Source organism: Salminus brasiliensis, chromosome 5 (assembly GCF_030463535.1).
Source record: "Salminus brasiliensis chromosome 5, fSalBra1.hap2, whole genome shotgun sequence".
NCBI classification, from domain to species: Eukaryota; Metazoa; Chordata; class Actinopteri; order Characiformes; family Bryconidae; genus Salminus; species Salminus brasiliensis.
In genome coordinates this window covers 28,751,830-28,762,593 of record NC_132882.1, presented here as the reverse complement: position 1 = coordinate 28,762,593, position 10,764 = coordinate 28,751,830, and the positions used below count along the sequence as shown (strand labels likewise).

The 10,764-nt window shown below is 38.7% G+C and overlaps 1 protein-coding gene across 2 annotated transcripts; it reads left to right on the top strand.

The window, feature by feature from the left end:
* Positions 1 to 748: 748 nt before the first annotated feature.
* ndufaf6 (NADH:ubiquinone oxidoreductase complex assembly factor 6) lies at positions 749 to 10,558 on the top strand. Of its 2 annotated transcripts, XM_072678906.1 has the most exons (9): positions 749 to 949; positions 1,547 to 1,646; positions 2,967 to 3,089; positions 3,200 to 3,256; positions 4,224 to 4,326; positions 4,858 to 4,991; positions 5,489 to 5,590; positions 5,724 to 5,780; positions 7,806 to 10,558. In XM_072678906.1, the coding sequence occupies exons 1-9, from the start codon at positions 795 to 797 to the stop codon at positions 7,932 to 7,934; spliced, it is 960 nt and encodes a 319-aa protein (XP_072535007.1). In that variant the 5' UTR covers positions 749 to 794; the 3' UTR covers positions 7,935 to 10,558. The 2 variants fall into 2 exon arrangements, with proteins under 2 accessions (XP_072535007.1, XP_072535006.1); XM_072678905.1 differs by lacking the exon at positions 749 to 949 and having other exon boundaries at positions 1,616 to 1,650.
* Positions 10,559 to 10,764: the final 206 nt, after the last annotated feature.

The following is a 10,764-nucleotide window of genomic DNA, read 5'->3' as shown; positions in this document are numbered from 1 at the left end:
TAGTCTTTCACACAGGATTGAATTTCAATTTGGAAAGTATGAGAATGTATGAGAATATATTACATAAAACAGTTGAAAAATTAAAAGCATTTCTTTCTGTTTTACAGCAAATGTAAAGTGTTCGGGCTACCGGGTGCTGATTGGCTACCCAGCCGATCCGCTAAGTCGCTGATTGGCTGTTCGCGTTCTTCTGCAGATCAACAGCGCTTCAAGACATGGCAGCAGTGTTGGAAGTCCTTATGTTGTTCTGAGCTAAAAAAAAAAAAAAAAAAAAAAAAAAACGAGCGCAGTTGTTTGTATGTGAATCATTTACAAATTTCAATTTTGCACAAAAGCTCCACTTCACATTTGAAGTTCTTCAAATTCTCTATTTAAGTTTTCAAATCATGACCTATTTGTCAAAATACAAATGCACCTTAAAATAAAGTGTAATATTAAAAACAGTTCAGTGCAAGAAAAGTAATAAACTGTGTATCACATGAGCAGGACCGGTTAACCGACCCACATGTTCCCCGTGATTTTGGTCATCAGAGCCCAGTTATCTAGCGCTACGTGTTAGCCCAACACTGACAGTATCAACACAGTGCATCTGGTCATGTTGACGCTCATAAAAGTAGCTCAAAACAGTAAACACTTTTGCTAAAAATAAAAAATAAAAAAAAAGATCATTACAGGCGGAACAAAAAGCACGGTCGTAGCCTGACGCCGGACTGAAAGGGGGCGTACGCGGTTAAAGTTGAAGGGGACTGACAGCGTCCCTCTGTTGGCATGTGTGTGTGTGTGTGTGTGTAAACATGGCATCAGTTATTGGTACGAAATGTGCACTTATACCCAGCAGAGGTCCTCTCTGTAGTAAGATATTTCCACATACTGTATGCATACAGAGATCAAGAGCTTCTTCTGGTTTGAGCACTCAACACAACGAGGACTACTGTATTGATCTGGTGAGGTAAGCGGCGCAGAGCTAACTAACTTACAGGGTCTTACTGACCCCGCTCATAGACAGCATGGCGTGTTTACACCACAGTCCCCCATACACTGCAATGTGTACCTACACGTCCTGCAGGTCTCTAGGTCGCTACCTTTCCTCTTTCACGATATTTCATGGAGCTGAATTCGACCTCGATTTTCCCCTTCCACTTTAAATATCCCAGTAGTATTACTACAGAGCCCCTTTCACATTTCCAGTGGCAGCACAAGCCAGAGCTACTATTAACTTTGTACTTGCGCATCCTCAAAAGTCTGATATCACTGACTGATCTGTCCCATTTGACATTATGTGCAAGTAAGTCAATGTAAATGCAGTTGGATCACCTTGGGACGTTTTCCCAGACAGGGATTAAACCTTGTCCTGGACTACGCTGCATGCGGAATAGAGATATTTCCATTACAAATAACCTATAGTCAATGATTAGACAAATCCCCCACCTGGGGAAACCAACCCCTTAACATTAACTCCAGATTTTCAGACTTTGAGTTGTTTGGTAGACAATAAGATCAAAAAACACAATCGTACACCAGCTCAGTGTTCTGCTCTCATTGACAGGTCGCGAGATTATGAAGGGTTTGTGTGTTCCTTGCTCCTCCCCGAGGCTGCTCGCCGCTCCTCCTTGGCGCTGAGAGCTTTTAACGTGGAACTGGCACAGGCAGGTATTCCTGATGACCACACTGACAGTCCTCATGTATTTCCAAACAGTCCTGATAGTTTTATACATTTTAAACTGGAGGGGAATCAGATATATGTGAGTTACTAGTCTTATTAAGCTCTATCCATGCTACTCTTTCCACCACACTGTGGCTTCTGTTGTAAGGTTACCATAAATAAATGTTAGACAGCTGTGAGACGGGGGGAGCGAGACACCACCTAATGCTTTTTGATTTTTACGTCTTAATTGTAAAGGTATTTCAGCCAGATTAAGATGCAATTAAGATGCAGTTAGTGTAAGTTACTTTCCAGCATCAGCTATCCATGAACAGTTTAGCACAAAGTGACAAGAGTGCAAATGTTACAACTAACCTCATATGTTTGAAAAAAGGATACAGTCACACAATCACACTTTCAGGAACAGGAGTCTCGCACAGAGAAAACTCTAGGGGTTTGACTCCAGCGCAAATCTAACACCTCAATCATCTAATCAAACGTGGTTGAGGTTTAATATGACGTTGGTTGTTCGGAAAGTTGGTTGGTGGCTAGAGTCAGCCGTAAGGTAGATCTCCAGGAGCAAGCTATTCGGATTACGGAGTTATATAGGAGAGATATTCTTACCAAGGACTCATTCTGAACTGGTCCTGCTTTATCACAGCGCAACCAGTCATCTTTAAATGGTTGAGAGTTTATTTTATTTATATGTCTTTTATTTTATTTGTGTTCTCTCTCTCTCTCTATATATATATATATATATTTATATATATATATATATATATATATATATATTTTTTTTTTTTTTTATTATTTTTTTTTATTTTTTTTATTTTTTTTTTTTAACCAAACAGGATATGATTTAAGAACACAAATAAAATAAAAGACATATAAATAAAAAAAACTCTCAACCATTATAATATATATATATATATATATATATATATATATATATATATGCACACGCACACACACGATATACAAAAACACCATAATATTAAAAACCTTTCAGTGCAGGGGAAGTCGTTTTTTTTTTTTTAATTATTAGTATTTTGTTAATTGGAGAGAAACAGTTACCAAACATTCTATCCATAGTTTATTGTTAAACAAACGTTCTGCTTCAGAATTAGTTGAAAGTGAGAATATATATAAAAAAAAGTATTGTGAATGTACCATGCTTTAGTTTTAAGTAATGCTCTCTCCTATTATATTTAGGTTGTATTGCACATTTTCCTGTGTGAGTGTTTGTGTGTTTAAATGTATAATTATGGCTCCACACAGCCTGAATCATCACTCTCAGATACTTTGTGTGCATCTTTTATTTTAGGTTAAGGACTCTGTGTCTCAGAAGACCATTGGTCTCATGCGAATGCAGTTCTGGAAGACTGTGGTGGAGGACATCTACAGAGATGACCCCCCTGTTCAGCCTGTCAGTGTGGAGTTGTGGAGGGTCGGTTTTCTTCTTCTACCAATTTCACAAACATATGATTTGTTTAGTGAGGGGGTTGCATGGGAATGGGAATGTGAGGCATGTGATTCCTGAATGTGCTGTCTTTACAGGCAGTCAGGAAACACACATTAACAAGGAGATGGCTGTTAAAGATCATAGCTGAAAGAGTAAGTTTTGTCTTTTTTTTGTGCCCGATGTCGCATTAAATATACCACTGTTACACTGAAAATTCAGCTAAACCATATGAAATAAAAAACGCTCCTCAACCATTAAGTCAGGTTACTTTTTTTATAGCAACTGAAACATATAGGTCTGTACCTCATTTTTATTTTTGTTAGATAATTAAAGTATATGATTTCTTTCTGTGTTTCTGGCAACACAGCCTGTTAAATACACTTACTGAGCAATTTATTATGATCATTATACTAATACTGTGTAGGTCATGCTTTTGCTCTCAGCCTCAGTTCTGCGTGGCATGGAAGATCTTGGAAACCTTCCTTTGAGATTCCGGTCCATGTTGACATGAGTCCTGCAGTTTGTTCAAGTGAATCTTCCATTCTGTCACATCTAAAAAGTGTAGAATGGGATTCAGATGCATTTGCTGGGAAGGCCACTGAGGAACACTGAACTCATTATCATGTTCACAAAACCAGTTTGAGGCAGCTTTTGCTTTCTGCCATGGTGCATCATCAAGCTGGAAGCAGCCATTAGATGTTAAATTGTGACCGGGAAGTAGAGCTGGGCGATATGGAAAAAAAAAACTATATTACAATATAAACATAGATATTTTTTTTTACAATATATGATATTCATCACATTGTTTAGTCATGTAAACAAAATGCACCAACAGCATAAAAAAAAACTGCAATCCAAATACTCTCCTATACCGAGTACCTTGATTTTTACTCAAAATATGCTGCACTTCATTCACTTGACAACACCAGTTGTAAAAAGCGCTATACAAATACATTTGATTTGATAAATAAGACAGTAATGAAATGTAAAGAGTGTGCAGTTAATCTGTGTTCTTTAAGCACTGACTATATCCACAATACACTCATAGAAGCATATTGTGTAACATAGTAACAAAATTATTACTATACAAAAAAATATTGTCATATTGCTGATTGACAGGAGAAGGATATGGAGGACCGAGCTTATAGGAACCTTCAGGAGCTGGAGTCGTATGCAGAAAGTACTCAGTCTTCCCTCCTCTATCTCCTGCTTGAGACTCTAGGTGAGTTCTCAATTGGCTGTCAGTTGGAAATCCCAGAACAATACAAGACCAATGGTCACCAATCCTCCTCCTGGAGCTCTACATGTCTTACAGTGACCACCAACCCAAATCTAAAGATGACCATTAGATGGATCAGGTGGGATCGGTAAGATCTCTGGCCGCAGGGTTGGTGACCGTTGATCTGGACCATTCTTAATGAGTTTTTAGCTGAATTGATGTGCTTGTCAAGATTCTGGTTTATCTTTTGCAAGAGACAGAGTAGATTACATAATACTTAATCAGTAGGGCTGTGTATTACCAAGAACCTGGTGAATGTATCACGTTCTAGGGGACCCATTCAATATATACTGTAAGCAAGGTAATATTTGCATTGCAACTGTCTGCAACCAGTCTTCACATGGACACTATTAAAGATAAATTCTGTCAATACTTCAATATATCTATATTTTCTTAACCCATATCGACAAACATTCTTTTGACGTTGTCTTTTTCTTCCTCTAAATGACATTAAATGTCCATATCTTTGTAAAGGAGTGAAAAATGTCCATGCAGACCATGCTGCCAGCCACATCGGCAAAGCTCAGGGGATTGTGACCTGTCTACGAGCCACTCCTTACCACAGCCAGAGACGCAGAGTCTATCTGCCCATGGACATCTGCATGCTGGTGGGTGCATCCCTGTCTTGTCATGCAGTATCTGGAGCTCATCTCTCAGTTTATCCTTTATCGCCTGCTAGGCTCTGCACTGTAGCCTTCTTCTGGGCAATGCCAACAGACAGGGTCATTGTGGTGGCTGGTTTGTAATGGCAGTTAGAGTCCATTAGGGTTGAATGTGATCGGCTAGTGCCTTTGTTTCAACGATTTGTCGTTATGACAACATAAGCAAATCTGACTGGAGAATTTAGGGAAAAATTGGAGTATTCTGGATCATCTTCTGAAGAGCTGGTATTGAGATGTCCAGGAATGTGGTTTGTTGCTGCAGGTTCTCAGTGTTTGAGATTATGCTGAATTTTAGAGGTTATTTAGAGCGGTCTGTCTGTCGTTATGGAAACAACACATATTTGTTTAGGTAGAGATGCTAAGTTGGGAGCTATGAGGCACATTATCTTCAGTTTACGGTATCTTAAGTTTGAACTCAAGAACACTGCTGATGTGTTTCCCAGCATGGTGCATCTCAAGAGGACTTCATCCGTGGCAGCAGAGAGCAGAATGTCAGAGATGTTGTGTATGACATTGCCAGCCAAGCCCATGTTCATCTCCAACACGTAAGTTCATTTTTTAAATTCTGGCTTCAGGTGAAGCTTTATTTCATTTCAGCTGTTGTTCTTTGAAATAGCTACAGACACTACATTTGCCCATGACTTATTTATCATGTAGTAATTATATTCTTTTATACAGGCTAGATCCTTCAGTAAAAATGTTCCAGATGCTGCCATGCCTGCTTTTCTACACACAGTAAGTCTCTCTCTGTCTCTCTCTCTGTCTCTCTGTCTCTCTCACTCTTTCTCAGTCTACCCAACAACCTCACATGCCTGACCTTTTCTGTGTAATTAGATGAGTAAGCCGTAGAATAGGCTGGGCCTTGGCTTGGCTTCGTTCCTCTATTACAGCGGTTTCTCCTCAGTTGGTGTGTGTGTGATGGAAGCAGAGAAAAGCTTTCTCAGGGAGAGGAATATTCTTACGGTCATTTCCAGCATATTGGACAATTTGGCTCATAATGGTATTCAGACCAACCAGGGACATTACAAGAGTGTTTAAGGAGCATCATAATGTTCCCACTCACATTAATGTCAGTTCCTAACGGTGTGCTGTGTTCATTCACCTCTCGCGTCTAACAACACATTTATACCAATGGATCAGTGACGGTCCAAAACTGTCTGGCACCATATTTTTCAAAGCATTTTTTTTCTGGTAAAAACTGAGGTCCCTGGCAACGAAGAGGTCACAGTGACAGGTCGTGAATTTTCTTGAAATAAAAGCATGATAAATGTGCAGTTCAGTTAAAGGTGTGGTTATAGTACACAGTCATCATTAAGGTGGCCATAAGAGGTTAATTAAATTCAAATGTATTAACATAGCGAATGTTGTCACAAATCAGCTTTACAGAGATCCGAGCCTCTCTAGAGCAAGCAAGGAAAAACTCCCTCGGATCGAAAAAGAAAGAAACCTAGACTCAGAAGGGGAACCCATCCGCCTCTGGTCGACACTGGATAGCACAATAATGAGCCAAACAGGAAAAAACAACAATAAAACAAAACTGAATCAAGAGAAATGTGTTAATGTGGCAAATGTGCCGTCAGGCCACAAAAGATGAAAACGTGAGTGAGATGATAAAGTACATGCAGTAAAACAGTCAGAAGCTCAGACATGCAGCGAGGTGAGGATGAATTAATAGAAGAAAAAGAAAAGGAGGGAAAAACACAAGGGGTTAGGTGGAGCACAGCAAAGTGTTTGGTGGGGTTTACAGCGGGACAGGATCCAATGGGTGGGCGAAAGCAGCCGCAAGAGCTGTCGACTTTCACAACAATGAAATCTGTTCTTATTAGATTAAAGGTTGTAGGATGTGACATCACCCAACTTGTTTAACAACAATGCATTTATTGAGTACTGTTCTTTGATGGATGAATAGTAAGTATGTGAGCTTGGATACTCCACTAAGTTGTAATAGGGTGAATAGAGTCACTGTCATTGCTACTCTGAGCTCTACTGCTAACTGTAGTATATAACTTTATTGCGCATGAGAACTGCAGAACACTGTCATATTTGTGAAAACCTCTGTAAAATGACGCTACCCAGGAACTCCACATGCTACTTTTACTTGCAATGATGATTCTGTATCTCTCAGCTCGCCCAGGAACAAGAAATGCCAATTTTCCATAATGTTGCTTAAACATTTACATTTACATTTGAGGCATTTAGCAGACGTTCTTATTCAGAGCGACGTACAAAAGTGCTTTGCTATTTACCCAAGGATAACCCTAGTTTGAATAGACTAATAATTCAAAGATAGGTGGGTCTTCAGTCTGCATTTGAAGACAGCGTGCGAAGCCTGGACACTTACGTTTTTTTTTTTTTTGGGATGGCGGGTCGAACCGATCCGTACTTGATGCTAATAGGGCTCAAAGTTGCTTTAACAAGCCTATTTACCCCCCCTGTTATTTTGCCTTTGAATGAAACATGCTGGTTGTCCTTTTACAGATGGCTCCTGGGCAGAAAAAAAACAAAACAAACACAAACAACCCCACATGATCTCAGTTTTTTGGGCTGGTTCACGGCACCAGGACAGCCCCCAGCCACCTACCTTAGCCTAGCATTGTTTTGGACCTGAAACAAGAATTACAATTATTTTTTAAAATTCTATCCAAGTCTTACCAGATGGTTGTTAGGGTTATCTTTTTTTGTTTTCCACCCTCAAATTTATAAGTTTTCATTTGGAGAATTGTAAAATTCCTAACTGTTGCAATTGTGCCCGTACTATAGGTGACTATTGAGGACTACCTGCAGAGAGTGAGGAAAGTAGACTTTGACGTGTTCCATCCCAGCCTACAGAAGAGGAATCCACTGCTACCCATTCGGCTTTATTTCCAATCGTGGAAGAAGACCTACTGATGATCTTACATATAGCCCCTCATTTTATACAGATTCTATTCCTATTATCACTCGTGATCCAAACAAAGACTCTCCTGTGTAGGAAACTGAGTAGCTGTACTGCCAGTGGCTGTTTTCCCTCTCTTTCCTGATAACTAAAGATGGAGTATCGAGTCAATTCTGGGAAGCAATTGTAGTGTGCGAAGAATTTAATGATAAATGCATAACGAAGGAGTCTTGAATCCACACTGTTATTTAAAATTCTTCACAAAACAGTTGTAAAACAGTATGCTGTCTGCATTACACAGAGCATTTACTAACCTTGAACCTCTTATCAGGAATGCATAGTTTGTATGCAATGAAACTTAAGTTGTCAAATTTAAATAGTCTGTATTACTGTTTGTATGTTTGGCATTGGAGAGAAATTGGAGCAATTCTGCGAATGCTTTTTTTTTTTTTTATCACTGAAGGAAGGGTTTGGGGGAAAGTTGCTCTCCTCAATTTCACACATGGTGCTTGAGTTAAACAACCACCAGCCACGGATCTCTCACATTTTGTTGCACTCTTGGTTCCTGCATTGGTTTTGGTGCAGGACTGTCATTTTTTCACAGTATTTAAACAATAAGAAGCACTTGTATGTAAGGTTTCAGTGGTATGAAAAATGATCGTAAGGTGTACATTTGCTTAATACCGGTATGGGCGGGGTTAATCAATCGATTAATGTTAAATAATCAGCAGATTACTCCAGAATTAAAATAATCTAAATAATTAAAAAAGAGCTCAGCCTCACATACAGCTCTCTTATTTATTAATTTTTTTTAAGGGAGCTGTTTTACATCTATTTTTGTTAATATTTTTTTAATAAACAGTAGAAAATATTTTGTTAGACCAAATTCAGTAAGAGTTGGTGTTTATAATTATTATTATTATTATTATTATTATTAATATAATAATAATAAAAGAAACAACAACAGTCACCAACACCAAAGGAAGAATTGTAATATGATATTTGTTTTAGACTAATCATACAGTGAAAATCTCATACCGTTGCAACCCTACTTGTATGTTTTTGGGCAAAGAATAGTTTAGCATAAATGAGGTGTAATTGAAATGGCTTTGCTGTTGCCACATTGCTTCAACTTTTATCCAGATTTGTTTGAACACTACCATGAAATGCTCCAGATGTTGCATATATTAAAGAATTCCAAGGCAGCGCCTGGAAGCAAATTGTCAGTGTCGCACTAAATCCCAACTACAGCTCCAAAATGGCAACTTTGCAGGGGAAGAGAAATGCCTGCTGAACTTTTAGTGGATGTTTAAAACTTAGAACAACATTGTTCAGTTCAGACATTATGGAAATGTGGTTTCATATTTTGCTGCATCACCCTGGTTTATTAGCTGGGTATCATCAGTCTGTATGTCCAGAGGTCACAAAGCACTAGCAAATAGTAACTGCTGGTCTTAGAGTGTGTGTAGTTTGTGCTTCCTCCATTCTGTGCATCTCTGTAAATCCAGAGTTGTGTGTTTTTAGGCTGCCTGTCATGTTTCAAAATGGAAGAACCATCAAGCGTGATTCATCTTGCGCAGGAAAATCAGGGAACCTGGTCTGGGTTGAAGAGGATGATGTCCTGATAAAAGCAACACATTAGGAGGTCAATGATGGTGCTAATCTCACTAGCTATGGGCCTTTTCAAGTTCAACGTTTTTACCACTTAATCGTGATTTATCTTATCTTGCGTGTTAGTAATCAGATAAACAGGGAAACGTAGAGTGAACTTCATGAAGCTAGCTAAAAGTACTAGGAGAACTAGTACACTTCTCATCTTCTCATGTGCCAAGTTCAGAGGGTCATCATTTGGGGGGAATGATCCAGTAATATTTCTAGCTTGTTTGATAATCTAGACTTTGGTTTTCAGAACATGCCCTTACCCTTTGGTTGTGCACTGGGTTAAACAACAGTTCTTTGTCTTATAAGCCATGCTTTTAATGCTCTGATATATTGAGAATCATAATTCATTGTGAGATCTGGTTGTCCAGATCCAGCAAAGATGCTCAGTGTGATATTACCTTCATTTCTGCACATCTTGACTTTGCGCTTTGGTCGAATCCCGCTTGGTTTGGTTGTGTGGTTGCATATTGTTACTTTATGCCTTATTGTTCTCATGGTGATGCTACTAAATGAGGGAGTCTATAGTTTGCTTGTTTGTGTTTATTCATGCTATATATTTAAAATAGTACATAATAACTTGGTGTATTCCAGCTAGGGGTGGGCAATATGGTATCTAAAGACATTTCTATGATATACAATATTTGTCACAATATACATGATCACAGGCAAAATACATCAGTGACAGAGTTTTAAAAACTACTAGGCAAATACTGTCCATATTTAGTAGTGCTTTCTTTTTTCATTAAAAATGTGCCGCACTCCATCTAATTAAACTAGACTAATTACACTGTAATGAAACGTGCTGTTGATGAGTGTTTTGTAAGCACTGATGATATCGACAATATTCTTAGCAAGGCATACTGTGCATCAAAATAAAAAATCTATCACAATGCAAATAAAAATATCATCATATTGCCCAGCCCTGATTCCAGTGTATTATGTAGCTGGCTGGTGTATTTTTATTTTTTTTTTTGCTGCTGGATTAAAAATAAATGGCACTGTTCTCATTTTCCATGGTCAATCTACCAGAGTCAGATTATATATATATATAGAGAGAGAGAGAGAGAGAGAGAGAGAGAGCGCCCAAGGACTCTTATTGATGTAGCGCAGGGAATTGAACCCTAGCCTCCCGCATGGTGTGGTAGCTCAGTGGCAGGTAGTGGTGTTATCTGTTGCACCACA

Coding starts and splice junctions, on each gene's coding strand:
- ndufaf6 (XM_072678906.1), top strand. CDS start 795: ATGGCATCAGTTATTGGTACGAAATGTGCACTTATACCCAGCAGAGGT. Junction 950..1,546: donor TACTGTATTGATCTGGTGAG/GTAAGCGGCGCA, acceptor TCTCATTGACAG/GTCGCGAGATTATGAAGGGT. Junction 5,591..5,723: donor CCCATGTTCATCTCCAACAC/GTAAGTTCATTT, acceptor TCTTTTATACAG/GCTAGATCCTTCAGTAAAAA.